The 26,270-nt window shown below is 41.2% G+C and overlaps 1 protein-coding gene across 4 annotated transcripts in view; it reads right to left on the bottom strand.

The window, feature by feature from the left end:
* Positions 1–2,045: 2,045 nt before the first annotated feature.
* hth (homothorax) overlaps positions 2,046–26,270 on the bottom strand; it is a 117,092-nt gene continuing 92,867 nt past the window's right edge. For 2 of the 4 annotated variants that reach the window (XM_064699680.1, XM_064699696.1), the window contains 5 exons: positions 25,806–25,829; positions 14,987–15,135; positions 8,490–8,566; positions 5,571–5,629; positions 2,046–5,414 (listed from right to left, as the gene is read on the bottom strand). In XM_064699680.1, coding sequence (XP_064555750.1) covers positions 5,254–5,414; positions 5,571–5,629; positions 8,490–8,566; positions 14,987–15,135; positions 25,806–25,829 — 470 coding nt within the window. In that variant the 3' untranslated portion in view covers positions 2,046–5,253. Of the gene's footprint in view, positions 5,415–5,570; positions 5,630–8,489; positions 8,567–14,986; positions 15,136–25,264; positions 25,737–25,805; positions 25,830–26,270 lie in introns of those variants that run through there. The other 2 variants (XM_064699688.1, XM_064699704.1) reach the window with 2 other exon arrangements.

Genomic DNA, 26,270 nt, shown 5'->3' with positions numbered 1-26,270 from the left:
CTCGAAGGAGCCCAAAGTACAGCATATCACACAGCGGCAGATTACCTCTAAATGAGGGGGAAGGGGAGCGGGCAGAGGCAAACTGCAATTTCCACAAGTGTACAATATGAAGAGCTTAGTGTAGGTGGACAGCGAGAGAAAGAAAAACTTTGAAACTTTGGAAAATACGTAAGGAATTTGCATAAAATTGACAGCATAATAGCCACTTGGAACAGCTGTAAACAGCTCGTAAAAGTAATTACAGCTGTGGCGGACTGAGGGGCGAGTCTAACTAAGAGGCAGAGGTGTTGGTGTCACAAATGAGCGGGCCGCTGACTGTCTAATGTGTCGATTGTGTGTGTGCCGAGCCACTAATTATAGGGAACTTAAACGCAACTAATTTTCACACTTGGAAAATGATTAAAACTCCATTTGTGTGTGTATGTGTGTATATTTTGTATGTGCGACAGCGTTAAGCGCAGCGTGCAGCTTAAGCAACCAGCTCAGCACCTTGGCTAATTAATATTAATTGAATTTGTTGGTCAAGCGTGTGTGAGTGTGTGTGTGCCAGGGTGCGTGGCAATCCGCACAGCTGTTGTGCCATTGAATTGGGATTGGAATTGGAATTGGAATTAGCAGCGGCTGCCATATATAAGAAGGAGAAGAAGAAAAGTGCATGTACTTCACACCAACTGATGACCAACTAATGCCTTCTCCATGACCGTCTGCAGGTCACGAAACGGGAGCGGAAGCAGCGCCAATGAAGCATGTGCCCCGCTCGCCAGGAAAGTCCCAGGCAATTATAGTTCAATTATATTAACCGAGAAGGTGAGCGAGATATATTGGCAACGCATTGGTCGAGCTCTGGCTGGGGTCAGCTGTGATCGGGATCGGGGCATAGTCACACAATTGCCCAGCTGACATTTGGCAGTTGGCAAAGTGAGAGCGTGCACCCACATCAGTTGTCAGTTGCAAAGCGCTTTGAGTGCAAAGAGATCCCATATATATATCTCCCTTTAGACATATATAAATATATATAGACAGACGAGATTAGGTTTTCATAATCTTTTATTTCATAATTTATTACAATTGAAAATTATGTTCAATATTTCTTTCTCATATTTCTTTTGTTTTGTTTTTAGTTTGCTCTCTCTTCAAGTTGTTGTTCTATTTGCCTCTTCAATATGCTCATAATCTTAGGGGTTCTAATTTTTATTTCTTTACATAGAAGCTTCAATTAATTTATTAAGTAAATGATACTTTTGTTTTCAATATAATTAAGTATAATTTTTATAATTAATTGTTTTTATGCTTTCGTTTGCTTTCCATTTAATCCTAGGAATTTAGTTAAAGTTAGTTTTTACACGCACAAACATTTATTTAATTATAAATATATTAATTTGCATATTTACTGTTGCATTCTTTTATTTTTGCACATTTTTTCAAATATGGAGTTAGCTCTCTCTCCTGTTCTAACTCCTATCCAGCGCACACTTTCTCTCTCTCGCTCGTTCGCTCTCTCTCTCACTCTCTCCAGCTCTCTCTCAGTTTGTGTGCTCCTCTTTCTCTGTCTTTTTTTGCTCTTCTATATGTTCCAATGCTGTCACGTGGGTAAGTTGAAGTTGTATAAATTGTTTGTGCACTTTTTAGTCTATGCTCAGGATTGCATTTGGTTGGGCTTTTACCAACTAGCATTAAATACAATTTAATTATATTTTCTTTTTTTCTGGATTTCTGTTTATGATTAATCACGCATGCGTTTATAATTAATGCAATTTTTTGCGCTATTTACAAAATATTTTCAATGAGAGGTTATCCAAAATTTACAATATTTATTAAATATATGTATGTAAATATAATCATCGTAATAAATGTTGCTGTCGTCCTTAATAATCATGTTAAATATTTACGGCGTATACATTAAAGTTTCGAGAAAAATCACATTTTAATTTAAATTCTGATACGAAAAAAGTTGAAACATAAAAAGCATTAAAATTATTTCATATACAATATGTATTATTTATAATTGTTAGCATTTACTTCCTTTTTTTTTTGTTATATATATATTTTTTTTTTAACCTTCCGTCTTTATTCTATGTAACGCTTATCAACACTGACACATAACGGGCACTTTCAAAATGCAAAGCAAGCGGTCACCACATACAAAATAATTGAGTTTCTAACTTACTTTCATCTAGATTCATAGATTCATATTTGCAACATTGTTTAGCGGTTTCAATGTACAAGCTTTTGGTTGCGATTCGAAATGCTTTGGTTTCTGTTAACATGTTGGAACGAAAGAGAAATCCGTGTACTCAATATGTAGTCGGGTAATATAATGTGCGCTATTCAGATATCAATATTTTAAATTCTCATTTAAAAGTGGTTTTGACCCGAAATAACCCGAAAAGTAACATTTTTCAAGATTCCCAACTAATTTATCCGAACTGCACTGCATTTCTCTCTCTTCTTGGTATCTCTCTCAACATGTTAACATCTGGCATCTTATCTGGTGTTTGCGTTAGTGATCTATTTCAATCTAACTGACTTTTGGTTCCTTTCGCTTATACCATACATTACTATAATAATTATGCCTTGGGTTTTTAAAATTAATAATAATATATCTAGTAATTTATAGTTTATATGTGTATATATATAGACTCGTATACTTCATTCGCTTATTCCATGCTTTGGTTTTTATTTAAGGCGTTCTGTACAATTTGCGTTTCATCTTTTCTCAAGTCAATGGTTGTGTTGATTATTTAACTACCATTTAGTCTAATATATTAATATCAATGCATAAATCGTATAATTTTGTAGTTTTTAGAGAAAATTTGCATTGTGTTTAATCTCCATTTTTTAATACGGCTTGCGAAAAATCATTTGCCTTTAGCAATTTGTAAATAAGTTTTTGTAGTTTTTCGTTCGTGCAAAACAATAGCATTAATTTTTAATGGGGTATTCTTTTAGAAGTTCGTATACGTTTGAGTGATTGTTTCAATTGTAGCTATATATAGGTAGTGTCTGCTAAATAAATAAGAAGTTACCACGAGAAAGAAGCTCACAATCTTAAGTTTAATTACAAACATATAAATGATTTCTGCATCTTTCCTACACTTGCTTTTATCTTGAGCTTAAAAAGGGTACTCAGTTTTTTACACTTGACTAACATGGAAAGTAATCCGAAAAAAATACAACACCTAAATTTCAGTTTGTTTCTCTTTTCATTTACGTATATTCGTTACGTTAGTTTTTACAATTTTAAAAACGGTGTAAATTCAATTTAAACGCACTTGTGCTTGCTGAATTCAGTTCCATTGTATAAAGTTAAAGAATATATCGCAAATAATTCTGAATAAATTCTGTGCGTGGGTGTGTTGTGTGTGCGTATGTGTGGGTGAGTGTTTGTGCATGCTTGTAGGCAAAATAATTTCAACGACATGTTTCTCTTTGAGAATCGATGCTCCGTAGTAGATACCTCTCACAACTCTTGGAAATAATAACATATATATTATAAAAAGAACCCGCTGAAAAGCTGCAATTAACAAATCAAAACTAAAATCAAATAAAAACACCAGAAAATGTATTTTTGCAATTTTTTCATATATGCATTTTACTCTTATTTTCATCATTTAATCATCATTCATACAATGCGCTTGTTTTCACTTTTGTTTTGTTTTAAAATTAAATCATTAGTTAAGTAAATATAATAATAATGATAATAGTAACTAAATATAACGCATACAAATTAAAATACATAAATAAAAGTACAATTTAAAATTATTCATAATTTATTATTTATATCTGCATCTGTATGTGTATGTGTATGTAAATGTTTGTGTTTAAGTATGTGTTTTATACTCGTATGCTTATAATGGTTAAAGTGTGTGTACTTCATAATATATGTATATGTACGTGTATAATACTACAAATACACACATAAAGAACAAATTTTTAAACAAACTCCATTCAAAAAAGGACATGTATATATATATGTGTGTTTTTTTTTTTAAATTAAATTAAATTTCTTTTTTTTCTTTTCTTAAGTTTTGCAACGCGTAAAATTAGAAAACAATTCAATTTATTTAAATTATAGTGCTAAACCTAAGATATACATACATAAGCATATACATAAGTAAGTAGTAGGTTTTTTATGTTTGAATTATGTTTAATTAGTTATCGTTCTGTTTATATGTACATTTGTATGTATCCGTACAAACAAAGGTATAAACTATAAAAAAACATAAGCGTTTACTATAACTGACTTGTTAAAAGTACAACTAAAAAGAAACTAAACTCTAGCAAAGAATTTTATTTTTATGTTTTCCGTTTTTTTTAATATTTTTTCTGCTTTTTCTACTTTCTTGTTTTCAACTTGTTCATTAAATAATTGTACGCAGCTTGGGATCCGTTTCAATGTATGCTGCTAGTGAGCGGGGCATTTAGTTATCCATATTAAAACCTAGTTGATACACCAAATCGTATTTATTGCTTTAGCTTCAATTTTAAATTCTATTTCGTTTTGGATTGCGCCTAAATTCATTCTTTGAAATATTTGCATTAACATTTGCCTTTTGTAGCTTTTTGAAAGTAAAAATTTGCATAAAGGATATATAATTAGCAAGCTTGTGTGTGTGTCTGTGTATGTGTGTTTGAGTGTGTCTGTGAAAATGTTTGTGGGTTCTGATTCGTTTATTTAACTTAGACCTAAGCGTTTCATTTTGTTTATGCATAAATATCTTTCTCTTTTTTTGTTGCTTGTTGTATTTGTTATTTATGTTTAAAGTATACACAAGAAGTTCTCTTAAAATTGTTATTTGTTGTTGTAGTTGTTGTTGTTGTTGTTGTTGCTGTTGCTGCCGCTGTTGATGCTGGTGATTCTGTTGTTGTGCCTGCCTTTCGATTAGCTAATATCTCATGTTTTTGTTTGTTTTGTTTTTGTGTTTAAGATTTTACTACAGTATTACTTTGCTCTATTACTTGACTGATATTGCCACTCGGTATTGTAAGTTACACGGTTCAAAGGTCCTGGCCACTCTCGTTTCGTCGGCTCCTCTGCTCTGTTTTAGTATGTAGTAGTAAGTTTAAGCTATGATTTTGGCTTTGTCGCTATCAGCTTGCTGCTCAACATCCGCTTGCGGGTACGCACTTGCCTTTGCCATCGGCATCGCCTTCCACTTCCGCTTCCGCATGGGCATCAGTTTCAGTTTCAGTGAGAGCTTCGACTCCAGTTAAGGCTTCCGCATTTGGCCCGTGGTCGTTGTGTGCGCTGGATTACAAGTGCTGTCCGTAGTATTCAGCGGGCGGGTAGTGCGGGTAGCCTTGATGGAAGCCTGGATCGCCGGGCGGACGATGCATCATGTGCGCCTGGCTGTCCATCATGTAGCCCATGGCATCGTGACCATAACCGGAGGGACCTGGATGCGGTGTATAAACTGTTGAGAGTTGCATGGGCAGAACAAAAGAAAAAAATGCACATAATTAGAAATCGCGTTCGAAATTAGACAAAGCTCCTAATTGGGTTTTCTTTGCTCTGCGCCATTTCATAGTTATGGATATTTTTTAATTTTAGTGGGATTTTGGATATTTACCTGCTCGGTTCGATTGATCAATCATTGGCTGCACAATTCTTCGTCGCGCATTGATGAACCTGTGAAAGAATCAAAGAAATGGGTTCAGATTTTAGTTATAGTTTTTAATTAAGCGCAACACAGCAAATGCGTTTATGAATTATTTATAAACTATTTCAGTGACGGCTGTTTCTTAGACTGCAGGGATTTGCAGCTCTCTGCTTTATGTGCGCAACTTAACCATAAACTAAACCAAATCTTGGCCAGAGTCACACTTTTTGCTCGTCCAGTCGGGCACATCAATGGAAAAAGGGGCAATGGAGAACAGGAGACGGAGAGTGTAGAATGGAATGGCCGGCTTTACAAAGCCCAATGCCGACTTTGGTTATGATTGTCGTTTAATAAATGCAATAAGAAATAATAAGCAGGCCGTCGCTGCAGTTGCTGATCCGCTGCGTGAAGGATCAGCGACGAAAAAGCCAGAGAAATGAAATGATTAAAGCAAAAAGCCGCCATCGTCATAGCCCGTTGTTCGGAGTGACAGTCAGTGCTGTGGCTCGGACGATGTTACCCACATGGGTTGACAAACACGCACACCAAGGAGAGTAAGAAAAAAATCCTACAATAATAACAAGAACAATAATAACAAACGAGTCAGACATTAGCCAAAAACAACAATGAGCTAACTCATTGAATCTTATCCGAGGTTAATGCTCTGAGTGCTCCCTCTGAAACGAAATCCTTTCCTTATTTATGAACACATATAAGCTTTTCCTTTTTTGTATATATATATATAAATATTTTTGTATGTACATATACATACTATTTTTTTTTTCAATTTGCAGTTCATTTCTGCTGCTGGCTTTGCTCATTTTGAGGCGGAAATTGTTGCAACGCCCTGAAATCGTTTATCAAAACGACAAAATGGAATTGAGTTCCGTTGCGTTTTTGGAACCTTTCAAGAGATAGGCAGCGACGAAGAGAGAGAAAGGGAGATAGAGAGAGAGGGAGAGGGAAGTGTATGTGAGACGATGTAAGCTGCAAATCGATTTGGCCGCTGGCTGCTGACTTGATTGGCTGCCTGGTTGCAAACTGAATAAACAGTGAGCATGTGGCGTATGGCATCTAGTTCGGCTTTATGCTGTATATCCAAATCACCTACCAACAATATGCCCGCTCCCCTCCCTCTATCAACCACCTACACACTCTCGGAGTAAAAAAATAAGAAAAGAAAAGCGGCACATTTGCAGCGTTATTTATGTACTTACGCCATAATTATAACTTTTTTCCAGCTCTGCAGCTGTAAGTAAGCGTTAATATTTAAAACTTGGCTACAGCAAAACTTTTTCGATTACCGCCGTAAGCAGCAACAAAACTGAATCCTGTCCAGCCGTTCTTACATTTCTTTCTTATTATTGGGTGTTAATGGACTTTTATTCTCTTTCTCTCTCTCCGCCACTCTCTCTCCTTCTGCTGGTCATTTGAATTGCTGCTTACGCAGTTGCCTTTTTATTTTTTTCTCCTCAAATTGCGCAAAATAAATACATATTTATCTAGCTGCCGGTGGTGCTCCACCAAGCTGCCCGAAGCCCATGGCCATTCCCCATGGATTAGTGCTTTGGCGAAGGTGTCGTCTGCCGGCCCATAAATAACCAAAAGTGTCAACATTTTATTTTGCTATTTTCTGCTAAGGTTGTTGCCTTTTTTTCTGTTTTGGTTCTTCTCTCCCTTGCTCACACACTCTATCTCTATATTTTCTTTCTCTCCTCTGTCTCTCTCTCTCTCTCTCTGTCTGTCTTATCGCGGCTGTCTACGCAGCGTTGCGTGCTGAAGCGAAATGGGCAGGGGTCCTTGCCAGTCCTTAGCAGTCCTTGCCGCCACCGCTCGTATTTGTTAATTTGCAGTGTGCTTCAGTGAGCGCGAAATTCAATTTAATTGAGCTGAGTGCCTGCGTTAGAGCAGCACTCGACCAGTCCACCACTTCACCCAATAGCCCCGGCAAAGACATTCGGGCAACCCACTCCAGGCTCCAACTGCGGCTCACATTTTTCGCTAGATTTTATTATGGCCTGTCCCTGCTTAAAAGCATTCCATGCCAGAGACATGTTGCCCCAACTGCATAAAAGATTCAGCAACGCTTTTAACTGGCTCTCAAGCTTTTGTATCTAGGCCCTCCTTACCAAATACCCCTACTGTTGACTCTCTGTTTCCCATCCTGAATCTGGCTGCAGCTCGTGCACCTACGAGGCAGTTGCAGCTACAGCTACAGCTTAGAAGCTTGTCTTGTCTTTTGCATTGGCTGCCAGGTGTCAAGTTCTGCAGCATGTCGCATAATGTGCAAAATTTGATGAAGTCACCGTTAAGTTCTGCATCTTTGCCTGAGAGCTTGGAGCATTCGATAAGTTTTGTTTGCTTGTCGGTGTACCGCTGCCATCTATTCGTGCAACATGCCCCATAACTTTATGTGCCACAATTTTGCATGGGGCAGGTTGCGTCAGTGTCGGCCTGCTTAGCTTTTTGGCGTAGGCGCAAGTTGCCTTATAAATTTGCTCGGCCTGCTTTCTGTAAGATGATAGCTTTTGTGTGTGTGATCTGGTTCTGGCTCGAGTCTTGATTCTGGTTCACCAGCAAATGGCATAAAGTGTGCAAATAATGGTCTTGTATTATCCTAAGCTGTGAAGTGTGGCCCGGCCATCAGTTAGGCACAGTGAATCGCTCTCACAGCACGAAAGAAGATCTTGGTCAGCAATATCGGGTAGATACAAAGATATCATCTATACAACTTTCTAAATATTGGAAACATTTGTATTTAACGTTATCTAGGCTTTCAACATTTTAAATTTTAATGTTTGCTCGGGATTATTCAGAAGTTTTTCTCTGGTCACAACTAAGTTTTCCTTAAAATCATAGTTTATTTGATTTTCAATGTTGTCAACTTACCAATTGTTAACTTGCAGTATCGTTAGGCCAGTATCTTGCGCCAACTGTTTTTTTTGGTCCTCGGATGGGTAGGGATGCTATAAAGAAAAAGATATCACGATAAATTAATGTGCAGCAAGCACAATTCAATTAACGGTCGCTGGAACAGAATAGAAGAACATAGAAGATTTACAATCTATCAACATGGAGTACGTGAAGCATGGACAATCGATCAATCATTGCTATGGGTGCTATATAACTATATACCATCATATATATAGAGCGAAATTTAACCTGTCACCGGGTGGCGCTGGTGCACTTGAAATGCGCTCCCTCCGAAACTATGTCGTTTTTTTTTTTTTGGAATTTTTGGGTTCTCTTGGTTTGGATGGAATGTTTATCTGGATCTCTGACCAGTGAGTGCACCCCTTTCCAGTCGGCCGCATGGAGGCTCGCGCTTATCAGCGCTGCCACTCAAAATGTCCTCAATTTTGTCGGTCTGGGCCAACTACGGTTGGGTTTCGGTAGCGCCAAATAGGCAAACAAAGGCCCGGCCGCGTGTGCTTGGAGAGTGGGGCGGGAGGGGACTACCGCTGGCCGTTACTCCTCATAAATCTTGCTGCCGGCGCGCCGCCACAGTGGCGTCAGTGAGCAAACAGACCGCCCGACCAGCCCGCCCTGCCCCCACCATAGGCCACCCCGCACCCTGCACCGACCAATGCAAGTGGGTGTGCAGGAGCATTTGGTATGAAGCAGTCGCAGTGGCAATTCCCTCTCCATCGCTAATCTAATCGGCTGACGCTGCTGGCGCTTATTACAATTTTCTATTTGTTTTAGCTGTTGTCGTTGCTTGTGCGCTCCATAGATTTCTAATATTGACTCAACGCATTCCCACTGAAAAGAGATCGGGAAGCCAGCCTGAAGTTTCAGCTCTGCACACACCTGGACTTACTAATTTCTGTGGAGCTGGCGGAAATGGCTGTCAATGATTTGGCTTGCCATTGAAATTGAGATTGGCTTTGGCTTTGCCCTTTGCTTGGGATTCGGCTTGGGCTTCGCTTATTTCTTTGTTTCACTCGATCCCTTGGCGCATGCGTCGCGTTGGCTTTGTTTAACCCTCTTTGGATGCGACTTCATTTCCGGCAGCTGTAGGCGTTTCAGTTTTAGCACTCCTCAGCCAAAGGACACTGCCTCAATTTCAGTCGTCGCTTCATCCTTTCGTCTGTTGGTTTGTCTATTGTGATTTTGCGGTTGCCGGCAATTGAACTTTTGAGATATGGACTCGCAGTTCGCCGTTGTCTGCACATGCAATTTGCCATACACACAGGAAGCAATTGTTGTGCCACTGAAATGTACCGTTTTCTTATCCACACAGTGCCCCAAAATATATGGACTGTCACTTGTATACAAATGTACATATACAAATAAATATCTAGTTATATACCAATATATATTGTACATTGTATATGTTGTAGATTGGACATTCAGTATTCAATATGCAAGTGCTCAAGTGCCAGGAATTCGAATTCCATTCGAAATGTGCAACGCTGCACATCCTTGTCGCTTGTCTTGCTATCCTCTGTCTGTCGGCTTGGGCAGCATGTCCTACGTAATGTCTGTAATGCAATTTAGTTGCCTTGTTGTCCTTGCCGTGCACACCCATTTTGGCCTGTCCTCTGTTGCTTGGCCCTGCCCCCTCCGCTGCTGCGACTCCTTTAATGCATTTGCCTTATTGTTTGTGTTTAATAAATTTTGCGTGTTGTCTTCTTGTAGATATTGTGTATGCGTCTATATGTGTGTATGTGTGTGTGTGAGTGTGTGTACGTGTCCGGGCAGCAATATTTGTTTGCTGTCCTGCACAGGCCAAGTGGCACGCCCACCGCCGCCTCCAACCCGCTTCGAGTTCAACTCCTGACAATAGCCAATACGAAAACTAGTATATGAAATTTGTGTATTGACAAATAAACGTAGATGTCCATGTAAATACAATGGACATGCCAATAGCAATGTTCCCAGTCCCAGTCGTGACTGCTGTTGCTGCTGCACCTCGTTTTGGGGCATAGAATGCTCAAGAAGTCAAAAGGCATAAATTACATGCAGGTAAATTAAAATGGAATTTATAGCATACTTTGTGGCGTTCATCTATTTAGAGAAATGCTTTTACCCATCTGCATATGCATTCTATCTATTCTCTGGCTGAGGTTGACATTATTGTGGAGCCAGATAGTTGTAATTCAGAAGCCGGTCAAGGGAAAAGTGGTATTCCATACTGATCCTACACCATCTGAAACCTCTTTCAGACTACCTCCAGATGGTTGATCAAGTTCATTATTAGCCTGTCTGTAGCTTATCAAAAACGCATTAATGGCTGTCGCGCTATTTTCATTTCGACGCCTACTGCTGCAATTGATGGTGGTTCCATCGGCAGCTCCACAGGGGCGCTCCAATTACGCTAATGTAACCAATTATGCATTTCGCACACCAAAAACACATACATATACACGCACATACAGGCACAGCAACTATCGACAGACAGACAGCTTCAGAAGCTAACCAAGCAGGCGAGTGCAAACATGTCAAGTGAAACAAAGTCCATTTGGTTTATTAATTTACCATACGACAAAATAATTAATTACTGTCACGCCTTTAAGTTGCTTTTGCCATGTCGCCGCCGTGGCCCCTACCGCCTCCCTTTCGCCTGCTCTGGTTATGCCTTCGTTGGCTCTTTCCCTCGCCTCGGGGCCAACATTTTTGCCTTTGTCTAGTCGCTTAACTCGCTCCACTTTTTCCACATATTTTCGCTCGTGTTGTGTTTATTTAAACTTGGCAAATGAATTTGAAACAATCACCACAGACACACGTGTATTTATGTAGATATATATATACATTTAGATCCCCTCTTCAAGTGACGTCGACAAGTGCCATGCCACCTCAGGCATAGGCCTAGGTCCATATCTCACTCTCTCTCTTTCTCTCTCTCTCTCTCTCTCTCTCTCTCTCTCTCTCTCTCTCTGTCTCTCTCTCTCTCTCTGTCTCTCTCTCTCTCTCACTGTGTCTCTCGCCCCTTCTCACTGCTCTCCCTCCCTACATGATGTCAACATGACTGCAATGCCGTGACACATGGCACAACAAGCCCAAGACGTCGACTCCGGCTCCGGCTTTGGCTTGGTAATGCACACGTACAACCGGCCAGCGACACCGCAGCCATTAACAACGCCAAATGCGACGCCATTTGTGAAACAAGCTGCAACACCAACAGCAACAGCCACAACAGGAACAGTAACAGCAACAACAAAAACAAGCAACTGCAAATTGCTGCGGCGTCGGCGGCGGTGAAAATTGCATTGCGACCACGACGACGACGACGATGAAGTCGGCCTGTGGCAGCCATTATGAAGATTTTTTTCAGTTACACTACATATCTAAACAGAGCCAAATGAGTGTTTCCACTCTAGTGGAAAGCAAGATAGAGACAAGATGACACCGGAGCAAATAAAGTTAGAATAAGAGAGGTAGAGAAAGAGAGAGAGAGAGAGAGAGAGAAGAGAGAGAGAGAGAGAGAGAGAGAGAGAGAGAGAGAGAGAGAGAGAGAGAGAGAGAGGGAGGGAGAGATAATCGCAACTTTGTCCTCATCCTCAAAGTCGCCGGCACCCCGTTAAGGCAATAAAAATAATAATTTGCAACAATCGCGAGGCATACACAAAGTTATAAAGATGCCCTACGGCCAGTATATGCGCGCGAGTGTGTGAAAGGGTCAAGAAACTGACAAAGGTAGGAGAATTAATTATGTCTATAAGAGGAGGCGGGTGGAAGGCAAGAAAGGCTTAAACTGTGCAAGTGCCACACTTCTATTTTATTCGACTGCCCTCTGGCATCAAAAAGTGCATTGGCTCTTTTTTATGTTTGATCTCAACAACATTTCTCTAAGAAACTATTCGGTAGTTGTGTCAATCCGTTGTCGTTCGCTGCTGTAGCGCATCTTGAGTTCGTATTCGCCCATAACAATAAACGTGCCACACACCAAGCGCCGCCGCTGACGCCGCCACCGTGCAACATGTAACATGAGCGCTGACAACAATGCAACTGCTTGCAAAAGTCGCTCCCCTTGCCGTGCGCCGCGTTTACCGTTTTGGCCATTTTGCGCTTTTTTCGGGGGTTACTTTTCAGTGTGGCAACTGCAACGACGCGGAGTCGCAACAACAGCAAACTGAATCGAAAAGCCGAAGCCGACAAGCTTCAAGCGACGGCAGACGCCAGACGGCGACAGGCGGCCGGAAGAAAATTGCGAGCCGCACACATGGAAAGGGGCATGGGATCTGGCATATGTGACTGGGACCGGGAACGGGACTAGCGACTGGGCACATGTGGCAGCGAGTAGGCGGAGCACGCGAAATGAAACTTTTTGCTCGTTGGTATTGCCCGTTGCCTTAGCTGTTGTTGCCGTTGCCTGTCTGCAATGCGCGCCAAATGTAAACAAAATATTCGCGCGCCTGCCATAATTATGGCAACAACAGCAGCAACAGCAACATGAATGCAGCAATCAGCAACAACAACAAACCAGCCATGCATTGCATTGCCCTCGTTCCTCGTTCCTCGGCTGTTGTTTGGGTGCCTTTTGTTTTTGGTTGGCCAGCCAGTGCGCGCTTAACCCAGCCCCAGTCTCAGTCCCCATTTGCAGTCCCGGTTCCCCAGCCGACTGCAGTGCACTTCATTAGCACCAACGTCATCGGCGTCTTACTTGGGGTCTGGTTTTTAACGACTTTAGCAACGCCAGCGTCGCCATCGTTGCCATCGTTGCCATAGTCGACAACGCCATCCATGTCGCGCATGTTGGCAATGGCTGTGCCGGTCATGCATTTAGTTTGACGAGCTGGCATCGAGTTTCACTTGGCAGCCGATGTCTGGAAAACTGTTAATTATGCCAATGGAAATCGGGTGATAAATCAAATTGGCAAGCATTGCATTTGCATTATCTAAATGCGACTTTGAATACAAAATTAAAGTTCGAACAAAAACAATTTCCCTAATGTGCCCAAACTGTTAATAGCATTAAGCTAACAACAACAAAAGCAACGGCAACCGAAAGAAAAAAGAAAATCAGTCAAGGATATGCAGACGCCCGCCGCGGAGGCTGTGAAAATCGAGCCGTAGTCGGCAGTCGGTAGTCGATGACGCCTTAGCCGGGTAAACATGAGTGATGCGCTGATTTAAACGGCAATCCATCAATGTCAGAGGGTGGGCGCTTCTGAGCGGGGGGTAGGCTAATGCCGCTTCTAGTGGGGGTGGCGCATCAGCTTAGCTATTTTAAAACTGCGCCAGAAAAATTACTGGATGCTGGACTACAGCAGATAAACATTCCAGCGATCAACTTTAATTTCCGATTTGTTTGCTTATCGCCTGTGGCTGCCCTTCGGGGTCTGCCTTGGGTGTTGGTCACTGCAGACTCCTAGTCGTTAGCCAATACACACAGACACACAGACACACACTCACACATGCACTCACGCACACTTTTATAAAATTCCATTAAGATTTTTATCATTTTACATACGCAGCAACCGCAATCGAAGGGCGAATGTGGCTAATGGCCAAAATATAGCGCAGCAGTTTGAACTTCCTTAACAGCCGCTTGACCGTAGCGCATAAAATCTTATAGTTTTGTTATTTTTATTTTTTATTTACTTTTCGAGGACAACCCTTACGCTCGGTTGAAACTCTTGTACGTATCCTGCATCCTTCTGCTTAACATAAAGTGGCGCATAACAAATCTGTTTATTTGTATTAGACATCCGCCCCGCTGGACTTTCCGGTCTGAACTTTGATTTGGCTGACCAGGTTTCTGTTGAATAGTTTTTGGTTTTGGCAATTCGCTTTTAGTATCGCTTTTTGGGACAGTCCGAATGCCATTTATCTGAGCACTTTGATGGCTCAAATGGAAATCTAATTGGACGCGATGACCGAGCCATAAGCCATTCAATGGACTACATATCCACTTCGCATACCGCAGCCCAAATTGGGAACCTGGTTTAAATGGTTACTTAACTGTTCCGTTGCGGTTGTTTGATTTGCTTAGTCTGTTTCTTTTGCCTTTGATAAGCATGCGAATGAGTTTATAAATTTATTTTTACTGCGCAGTTGAGACGAATTAAGTTAAGGGAGCTGCCCATTCAACAAACGGCCAGATCACCAATTTATAGTTTGCACATCTTATTATCTTATCTGCGGACTTACGTTTGTCGTGCTCCATTTGGAGCCGCCTTCAATTAACGTTCACAACACCTCGTTTAGCCACGCCCATTGAAAAAGCGCCTATTGGGCATGGAACTGGGACAGTAATCTTATCAATGCAGCATGGAAAAAAGGTGGCCAAAATCAAATATGGGGCTTATCGCAGACTAATAACAAACGGGGGCTTGCCCATCCGGTAGAGTTTTAGCGAATCTAACTGGAGAATGCGATAGGTTGTGGGAATGAGGGGCTGTTTAATGTTGTTTTTTTTTTGTTGATTGGATTGGACTTACCGTTAAATGCTGAAACAGCCACGCTCTCAATATGTTTGTTGCTACTTTTGGGAAAATGCCACGTTTCTTTTGGTTCTTTTTGCCGCTCGCATCGTCGTCCTCCTCGCCGGTACCCTCGCCGCTGCCTATGCTAGCGTTGCTGGCATCACCTGTAAGAAAAAAGAGAAAGAAGCGAAGAGTCTAGTTTAGCTAGTCGACTTTTGGTCTACAACTTATGTCAATATTGCCACAGCACTAGGCGGCATCACCACAGCTCACAATTTTGTTTGCTCATTTTGGCCAGTTGTGTTGTTCTGTTCTGTTCATAATGTTTGTCAAGTGAGCATTAAATAACTTTACTTGCCTCTGGCTGAGAGCAGCTCTGGGATGGCAAGCCTGCTGCTTAAACATAATGATAATCATATGGATGACATTGTTTGTGGCTGCCGTTTAAGACAAGTCAGGTCAGTCCTAGTCTTTGCGTCTGTCCCTCTCTGCCTCTCGCTCTCTATCAAAATTCGTCTGTCTCGCTTGTTGTGGTTTATAAACAAAATTAATATATGTCATACGCAGTCTTTGGCTTTGCCTCTGTGCTTTGGTAATGTTCATGCATAATTTTTGGTTAATTTAAATTTTCTGGGGCTATTATCTTTTGTTTGCATGGGAACACCATCACCATCACCATCTCTGCATCTCCGCCACCGCCAACTCCCACTCTCAGCATTTCCGCTTGGCGTTTGTTTTCCTTTTTGCCTCGGCACCATCATAGTCATCGTCATCATCATAACCGGCAGCAACATCATATGATTTTGTATATTTTTGTTTAATATTAAGTATGTTATTTGTGTGTTTACTTTAAGTTTTAGTTACACTTAAGTAACTCAAATGCCTTCTTTGCCTCAAACAGGAAGCCCCAAATGGCTGCGCACATGCAAACAAAATAAACCAGGTCCACGTCCCCTAGCTGCGGCCTACGGTCCATGGACCGTACCATGAACTACTTAGCCCAGCCTAGCCCGGCTGGCCCAATATTGCATAATTTCACGCTCCGACCCTGCTCCGAACTGAATGTGCCAAAACAAATATTTCTCAACACCAAACATAGTGCGTCTATGAATGTCTAACTTGGAAGCTATGACAGCGAGTTCCTCTCCCTGGTTGCTTCATAAATTTTCCATGCTTTATCTTTCGCACAACACCTTTGCCTCTTTGTTGCTTTCCCTTCCCATTTGCTTCACCTGTTTTTCCCGCTGGCTTTTCATTAATTTTTCAGTTAACTCATTCATTAATTTTCAACAGCACTGAAAAATTTCACAGAAGCACATGCCTAAAACGCGAACACACACACACACACCAGACACACAGAATACACACACATTCATGGTGGCAGACTTCACGCCATTTTGCGTAAACCGGAAGTTCGTTTTGATTAATTTAGACGCCGATGGAGACGTCTGTTGAGTGGTCAACTGGACAGCCAGCTGTGTGGTTGATTTTCTAAACACGACCATAAAACAAAAGCCGATGTTAAACAACATAAAACAGAGGCAAGCAGAATACCGAATGCCCTTAGAATCTGCAAATCTGATGAAATGAAATAGGTTTACAAAATGCTCGAAAAACTTAGAAGCTTGCAATTGTTATAGAGAAGTGCTACATTTTTTACATTCCTATGATGTTTAATTATTCCTCAATACTAAACGAAACGATATTTAAATAGGAGTCCATGGGGAAATCTGAACGCTCTGATTCAGTTCCGTTTTCAGTTTTAACTGAGTCATCAAGATGGCATACCCTTACCCGGAGGAAACGCACAAGTGTATGTATTAAAAGTTGAAAAATTAATTTACCAGAAACAAACGAAAAAAAAATCCAAAACAAAAGATTCCCCCAAAAGGCGCACTTGTTGGTCATTTTGCTGGGCCTTGCTTTCCACTAAGCTTCATGGAGCGGTCTGCATAATTTAGCAATTATGGAAATGCGTGATTGTGGAAGTATTTCGCTCTGACCAGTGAGAGAGGCGACGTAAAGAGTCAGTAGAGCCGGAGTCCATTATGGATGCAGTTGCTCTGTTGGCTTCTTCTGGCCTGCTTATCGGTCAGGGCATGGCGGCGAGCTACACTTTAGGCAGGGCGCATTGAGCAACTATCTGCTGGCACTTAACAACTTCATTAAAAGTTGTTTATGATCCTCGAAATTGATTATTCCACTCATACGTAAAGCGTCCCCAGACGCGGATGCAGAGGCGGACGCAGGCAAAGGCGGCGGCATCATTCGCGGAGCACTCAAATCGCGCCGGGCGCGCGCTTAAGAAAACATGAAATTGATTAATGCATTTGGCTGCAACATTGAGGCACATTCAGATACAGAGGTGGGGAGCTGTTGCTGACGCTGAGGCTGAGGCTGAGACTGAGGCGGTACGATGGTGCCGTCGGTATCTGCTGCTGATATGTAAATTCCTTCAAGTGGATTGCACTTTGAGCCAAAGACTCTCGACTCTCCACTCTCGACTCTCGAATCGAAGTCATTTATTTGGCTGTGTGCTCCAATTTTACATTCATTTCGTGGCAGGGATCTGGCAAACCAAAACACACAATTAATCTTTGCGCAGAGCCGCGCAAATGTTGCTTTTTGTGTTTTTGTTCGTTTTGTTGTTGGTGTTGGCGTTGGTGCTAGTGTTGCGGCTGCTGCTTATTATTGTTATAATAACGATGTGCAAAAGCACTTGTGGCACTTGAGCGGCACACTCGTGTTACAGAGATTGGGGCAGCTCGGTGTTGGTCTGCATCTGGATTGAGTAGCCGGTCTTCCAAAGTGCTTTTTGTTGTAGTACTTACTATGCGGGACGATAAAGCGGCGCGTATTTTTTAATTGAATTGTTAAGCGCAGCGCAAAACTTAATTAATTTTCACTATAACTTTGGCGACTTTATGGAACCGTCTATCGCCCTCTCAGTTGCCCCTCTGCCATTCTTCCTCTATAAGTTTGTGTTGGGCAAATAAATTCGAAGCCGTAGCAATTTTCGTTGCTCGCTGCGGGTGGGTAATGAATGAGGGGTTCGGGGTCGGGGATCGGGAATCGGGCATCGGGGCTTGGGTAGCGTTGTAACAAGCATTTTTATTTATTATTGGCTTAAAGCGCTGGCGACGAGCGGCTGCAGGACGAAGTACAAAGGATGCAGGAGCCACTGCGTCTTTGGCCCAGACAAACTGACAGAAAGACGGACAAGGCAAAGCTCCTCTCGCCCTGTTTCTCCTGCCACACTCCGAAAAAAGAAAATGTTTAGCTACAGTTGCCATTGGTTGGCTGGTTAGTTGGTTTGCCCTGCTTGCCACATTTTTTTCTACAATTGCGCAAAATTCCAATTTGCAGTAAATTTTGCGATTTTTCCTTTATATGTACATACAAAACATTTTTAGTTTCCTGCTGGCTTTTCTTACCCACACACAGAGAGACAGAGGGGGAGAGAGAGAGAAAGAGAAAGAAAGAGAGAGAGAGAGAGAGACAGAGAGAGAGAGAAAAGGGAAGGGTGAGAATCGCACACACATACACATAGTTCAAGGCACGAGCCATTCAGAAGCGAGACAAGTAAACCACCCACGCTCAGTTGTCGCCCCTAACCCATCAACGGAGTCGGAGACGTTGGAGGAGCTAACCCGAGAAACCTGACCAAGTTTCATTTTGACTACTTAAAAATATTTGAAATGCGTTTATTGGAAGACTCTTGACCATTTGCTAAAAGATGCCACTCTCGTTGTCTATTGTCATTGTTCTTCATCACTTTTAAGTAACCCCTGCTCCTATTTTCCGCCCTTCATATATATGCTCAATAAAATTGTGATACAAACTTTCAATCTTTAAATCTTTAAATCAATAGTTATCAAGATGAATAGCACATATAAAACGCCTCGTACTTGATTAATTTAATAAAAGAAAATTCGTGTCTACCTTCCGGAATCATATAAGAGAGAGTCTGTCTATGTTCTTATATCGTACTTATAATCATTTTTATAAATGTTATAAATGAAAGCGCAAAATGTTAACTGGCAGTTTAATTTGACAGTTTTGAAAAGTTTTGGCTTAAATAAGAAAAAAACAAATAACAAATATGGCGTAATATGGAAGAGCCCAACAAGACTGATAGGAATAATAAATAGAAATAATATGCTATAATTGCATTTATAAATTTCAATAACAAAATGCACTTTTCCATACTGTTTGCGATAGCAAAGAAAACAAACAAATTGGTTTTTCAAATAGACAACAGAATAAAAAAAAAAATATATTAGAGAAACGAATTGTTTTTTCATTATTCGGGCCAGAAACGCGTAGCTAAATATACGAAACAACGAGCACTTGACTTGGAACTATGGAACTAGGCGGAGGCTATGGGCGGGTGCCCCAGAAGAAGCAGCTGAAGCGAACCGTGGCAAGTCGTAGCCAACAGGCAAGCAGTTTTCAATTAGTTTTTAAATAAACTTTTTCCTAGTTGCTTCACACAAAATGAAAATCAAACGCCCAACTTTCCATTTTCACGCTAGGTGCGGGTGTGTGTATTGTTAGAGTACGTGTGTGTGTGCTTGCGTGAGTGTGTGTGAGTGTGTTGGTGTATGAGTTTTCGTTTAAAACATTTTTTGCGCCTTCGACTTGGGGCATTTGTTTATACAAAATCATGCCAATCGCCTGTCAATCATTTTCCAATGGGCACAGCCCCTGAGTGCCGACCACCGCACACCGTACAGTGAGCACTGAACATGGCGGAAGTCTGCTTAAGCTCACAGAGCAACTTGCGCCGTTTCGGGCAGGGTCTCTCGAGTGCGAGTACGGATCCATGGCGTTGGGCTGGGCAGCTAATTGAGTTTCGCTTTTAATAATAATAAACACCAGCTACCAGCTACTCGTGGTAGCAACAGCAACAAGCAATTGAGAGACGTGGCACGTTGGGAGATGAGCTCGCAACTTGAGGCATTTACTTAATTGAATTCAAAACATGTCAAGAGAAATCAGCAACGCCCTGGGTGGCATCCTGGCAGCTGACTGACTGTTTTGTCACACGGCTACAAGAGCTGCAGCTAGCTCGACAAACGCAAACACTTGAGCCCCATGCCCTGCCCCATCTCGGCTCAAGTGTGGCCAAAGAAGCTGTGCTTCAGCTGAGCCGCAAGCTTGGCCACTTGAGTCGGAGAGCAGCGCGCAACTCACGCATGACAAAAGCTTCAAAAAGGGGCGTCTTCCTCTTCGTCATCATCATTGTTGTTGTTATTGTTGTTGCTGCTGCTGCCTTTGAAGTGGGTGGCTAAACAACGACAACAAACACTTGTGTCGGCTATCCAAGTGAGACCTCCAAGGTGTTGCCGCTGCTGTTGGCCCGATCTCTCACTCATTAGCCAACCCAAGCCACACTCGCCGTGATTGCGACTGTATAATGATTTATACGCCTGCGCTGCTTTAAGCCAAGCGCATTTATTGCTTATGAAAACTTTATTGAATATGCCGTGAGTGATAAACATCGGCAATTAATTTCCCAGCACTTCACTCGCTCGAGGATTTGTCGCACATCTCAGAGGCTCAAGAGTCAAGTGAGCCAAGCGCCACTGCCTGACAATTATGAAAAGCTATTACTTTTATACGATCGGCAAATTAATAAAGCTTAAAGTGTTTGCCATATGACTTAATTAAATGATGAAAAATGGCACGGCGCCTGAATAATTGATGGGGCAACGTTTTTGTTATTTGTTGTTGGTGTTGTTGTTTTATTTTGTGGCCACTTCGAATTGCATTGGCCAAACTGATGAGCCCCAACGATGAAGACTAAAACTGGTATAACGTACTCAAATGAATAATGCTAACTTTTTGTATAATATGATTAGCTGCGTAAGTCTGTAAGTTATATATAAATATAATCTGGGTATACAAGTGAACACCTTTAAAACCCAGTCATAATTATTGATAATATAATCCAAAGTGTTTCCCAGACTCCCCCATTTCCAGAAGACTTTGTAAGGATAGGTTTTCACTTCTCCTGCTTAACTTTATTATTTTTCATAAGCAATTTAGCATCGAGCACTTAAATGTTCCCAATTTCCCTAACGATTTTCATGTGCGAAAACGGCAAATTATGTGAGGCCTCAAAATGATGATGGATCACCAATCGCACAACGCCATAAAACGGCAACAAGTCAATAAGAACAACAGCCGCAGAGGTTTATCCAACTCTGGCATATGGCAGGCACACAAACACTCACAAGCACAGGCACACACACACACACACGCACACCTCAGAGTCAATAGCGATATTTGTAGCCATTTTTTGCGCTTCCCAGGCCCCAAGAGGAGGATGACACAAAAAAGAACGAAACGTTTTGAGGTATTAACACAAAAGCGGCTTTGGCTTTTAGCTTGACCAGTTTGCCAATGCCTGCATATGCTATGGGCATGGATGAATAAATGTGTGTATGTATATGTATTTTTTATGGCGGATTTGTGTGATCTGCTGCAATATTTTGAGCCGGCCTGTGGCGGCAGCGGCGTCAGTTGCATTGTTTTGCCGGCACAATATATAATAATAAAAATAATAATAATAATATTGCTGGCCAGAAAGCTTGTTGCCGATGTAGTTGCTGCTGCTGCTGCGGGATGCTGCAACATGTTCAGGCCTCATTATTTTTATACGGATTTTTGCGGTCCGTTGAGATTGGTCGGTCGCCTTGGACTTTTGGCTTCGGTTCTCAGGTTGCTGCTGTTGTTGCAGCTTGTAAACTTTTTTGCGCTTCAAAACTCTACACAAAAAACCAACTGCAACAAAGCACAAAAAGTCGCCCAAAGTGCTCAAAAGTTTATTAAAATTCCAAGCGGTAATGGCAGCAGCATTGAAAGTAAAAAAAAACAATACAGAAAGAAATAACCAAAGCCAAAACATGTTTTCACGCCTACCCACAAAAACAACAACAATAAAAAAGAAAACTAAAAAACAGTCAAAAGCTGTCAGAGCAACCGCCTTATATGCAGATTAGCCATATGTGGCTCAGCCATCTGTCTCCCTCGCTCAATCTGAGCCTATCTCCGTCTTTGTGTTAGTTTCTGTCTATCTCTCTCTCTCTCTCTCTCTCTCTCTCTCTGTCTCTTTCATTACATATGCATAAACAACATATTCAAATTCAATTATTGTCAATTTTATTTATTATTAATGCGCATAATTGTCAAATTCGCCAAATTTATGAACGCAGTTAAAGAATCATATATATATGCATACATATTTATTATGTGTATATAAATACACAATCAGACAAATGGACTCTTGACTGGCTATTTCACATGCACCATACATACACACATCGCGAATTTGCGATGCGGTCTCTCCTCCTGGGCGACGCTCACGGAGTTTATGCAAATCCATATACGACGTCTGGACAAGATTTTGTGCGGCTTGCGCTCAATCCGCACGAATTTATGAGAAATGTTGAAATGCATCTCACCTTGATTATGGGAGCCACCAAAGTGCGGCCTGTGTGCCTTTTAGCCCCTAGCCCGCCGCTGCAGTGCACCCATTGCCTCAGTCACATATGATGATGTGCGTCTCGCAAGTTTGAAGATTAATGGCAATGCGTTTAATTTGTTTTTGGGTGTTCTTTCGGTCTCCTCCACGGGCGACGGTCGACGAGCTCAAGGCTTAAACTAAAACTCAAACTGAAACTGAGACTGAGACCGAGACTGTGACTGTCACGGGCACTCGGGGTGAGTGGAGTGGGTATGCATATTTCTTATGCACATCCAGTCGTGTAGTGTAATTCACTCACATTGACACGATACCTTAGAGGGTGGATGAAAGACGGGAGACAGAAGACGTCTGCCTGTGGCTTACAAATATTGAACAAGGTCCAAGCCGGACGACAAGCTGAGTTCAAAGAGGCAAAATGTCTAGTGTTAAATGTTCAGTTGTGGCTATTTGAATCTTTTTTGTTTAACAAATTGTAACATTTTCTAAATACAGTATAATTTGCTTAGCTGCTTCGAGTACTTTGCACAGACATTAGAGGCAGCTATCCTAAAAAGGCAGTTAACGTAATTTATTTTTTTCCTAAAAGTGAAGCGATTTCATAGTAACCTCTATGTTTTTTAAGTTGCACTGAGTTCTATTTAACAGTACAAAGATTAATAAATTAATTTGATAGTTTTGATTAACTTTATGTATTTAAATTACATTTAATTCAATTTCAATAGTTTATTGTATACATAAGAAAAACAAATCAAAAATTAACACATCTTTTAATATGGCGCAGGTAACTTACATGATATTCATAGAAATTGGCAAAAAATTACTGCCGATAGGAGGCGCTTAAATGCAAAAGGCTGTTAAGTTTGATGCACTTAACGTAATTAATTTCATATAAAATTAGCTCTTATTGCAGCGAAAAGAAAATTTCAGGCAGCTATCTTACCGAAGAAGCTAAGTATTGAGGCAGCTAAGCAAATTATACTATATTTTAATAAAGCAAATAATAGATATCTGGTAGACGATTTCCTAATTATACTGGTATGAAGGCCAATTAAACTGCATATTCACTTCGGGTCTAGGACACGTTTTCCACCCCAAGGTTTGTTATTTTTGGCGATTTTTATAAACTTTTAAATTGTTATATTCAACATGTTAGTAAGCAATTCATAACCGTGTAATTGCGTTTAACACACCAAACATAAAAAATAAATGTATGCCGTTGATTTTTGACATCCAAATTGCAGCAGACAGAAAGCAAGGCGGACCCCACCGAGCAAGCTAGCAGAACAGAGCGGAGCAACAAGACATTGCAACTTATATTTTCTCATTCTTTTCTTATTTTAATACCACACTGAAAATGCTTTTTTAACAGCATGAAACTTATAACGCATCAGTCACGACACGGAGACAACAACGAGGTTTATCGCTGCCGTTGCCCCCACTCTACCATTCCCACTTTCTTGCTCTCTCTCTCTCTCTCTCTACTTGTGAAAATCTTTGAACAAAAAATTGCAAAACATTTCTGCCAAACGTTTTGCTTCTTTTTAGCTCTGCGCTGGGCGGCCATGTTGTGGGGAAGGAAAACTCGGACGGGAAAAACGACTGCAAAAGTTTTATATAACAACAAAATGGTTTATTAAGAAAGGAAATGGGGCGTTTGTCAGAAGGCGAAAAAAAACAACAGCACGAAGACACACAACCAATCCAAACCAAACAAAATAAAAAATAAATCTTTAAAAATATCAGCTTTTCGGCTTTATAATATGCAAATTACAGTTAATAACATGAACCAGCCGCTGCATAAATTACCAGAAAAACAAAATAAAACCTCTATGCAGATAAAAACTGAAAAAAACATATGAGAATATTAGACAAAAATCAATGACCTGCCTGGTTAAAAGACTCGAGCACTCGGCGACTGCTCAGCAACTGTCTAATAATAATGAAATATTTCCGAAAAAGTTGCCCCGAGCTCTCGGCCACAAAGGCTTTGTAAGACATGGTTGTCAATGTGGCGGTTGCTGTTGTTCTTGTCGTTGTTGTTGTTATTTATGTTGCTTGACGCGGCCATACTAATTTCAAATTTAAATCTTTCGCTGTGACCTTTCATGCCTACCATCCATATCGAGATGTATGTAGATGTACATACAAGCATGTGTATATATATTATAGTGTATTTTTCTTAATTTCGAAAGCGTATTAAATTACACACACACTGATACGCAGAGAGAAAGAGAGAGAGACGATGCACGCTTTTCAACGGTTAGCTGCCAACGAGCCCGCCCCCGCCCCTGCCGCAGAGTTGAAACAAGAATTTCAAGTATGTTTAACCCAAAACACAACACAACAAAACTAAGAACCGAATCGAACAGAGTAACCGAAACTCTGTCTTCGGTTCTGTTATTCTCGGTCTCAGTCTCAGTCTCGGGCTCTGTTGGCCCGGTCCCGGTCCCGGTCCCGGTCCCGGTCACAGTCTTGTTCTTGTTCTTGTTGGTCTCCCTGGCATGCCCAGGGCCGGGGCTTAAAGTATTTCACAGGAAATCTTCGGAAACGAAACCCAAGCAACGCAACAATATGTTCTACACATTTCTTATTTCTTTCATTTTTTCGGGCTGCTCGCTCCGTTTGAGCAGCTCCGCTGTGTGAGAAATCGAAATCCCAAAAACTAAATCCCTATAATGCCTTTAAGGGGGGCAGAGACTGGCAGGCAAAGACCCGAACACACACGCACACAGCACTCACTCACGCACGGCTACATTTCGATATGTGCGTGTGTGTGTGTGTATGTGTGTTTCGGTATTTTATTTTATTTTTATTTATATATATTTTTTTGTGTACCCCTCTGTTTCGCGTCCCCCCAGAGTCATAGTCAGAGGAAGAGTCAGAAGGGCCCGAGCGTGCGCATAGTCTATAATAATGATAAGATGGCTCTTAATCAGAAAATGTATATGGCCCCAGCATTTAGTTGTTGTTGCAGCCTTTGGTCTCTGGCTGCTGCTGCTGCTGTTGCTGATGCTGATGATGGGTTATGCCCGTTTATAATTATGGGTCCTGTCAAAGGCTAAATGAAGGGCGCATCAAAAGGCAGCCAGCAAGTCGCAAGCCATACAATTTTCAGTTTAGAGAGCGTTACGCTATGTTGCAGATTTTTGCTGTTCTTTTTTTTGTTCGTGTTGTTTTTTGATGTTTGTTGGCGGTCGGTGATCGCACTCTTGGCCATTTTGCAGCATTTCCAGCTGGGCGTGAGTCTGGACAGGGCCTTCTCATTGGTGGATGCTTGCCGTCGTATGTGGCACATAAGTAGTTACATATTTTATATAAAAATGTTTTAAAGAGAAAGCTTACCGCTTGCACTCGTTCCGAAATTGTCTGCAAAGAAAACAAGAGATAAAAGGAGAAAGGTTAGTCAAGAATTCATATATATAAATATATGTATACATATTTTATTAACTACACACAGGGATCTTAACGCCTACCTTTCACTCTAATTTAATTAACGCCACCAGCAACAAACTAATACAAACTTGGCCATAGCCCGGTCTCGACAAACACAGATGAGTTATCTTCCTCAACAAGTTCAATTCACTGGCATTCAAAAATTTCTCAGACCTCAAAGCTCGAACCACAATAAATCTTTTCGTATTTTTTGTGACCCAGGCTTGCATCACAGTTCGCTTGCGGGCTAACCAACAAAAATAAAACTAAAAAATCAAATGTTTTAAATTTTCGTGCAGACTTTGACCGCAGAATGTTTTTTGTGTTGCTGCTATAAAAATATGATATATATTCACACACTCTCGCACGCATTGT

This window comes from Drosophila montana, unplaced genomic scaffold, assembly GCF_035044405.1.
Source record: "Drosophila montana isolate Dmon_TW-CO22-7 unplaced genomic scaffold, ASM3504440v1 contig_1083_1, whole genome shotgun sequence".
In the NCBI taxonomy this organism is placed as follows: Eukaryota; Metazoa; Arthropoda; class Insecta; order Diptera; family Drosophilidae; genus Drosophila; species Drosophila montana.
Note: the sequence above shows the minus strand (reverse complement) of the source record. Positions and strands in the feature narration are given on the sequence as shown.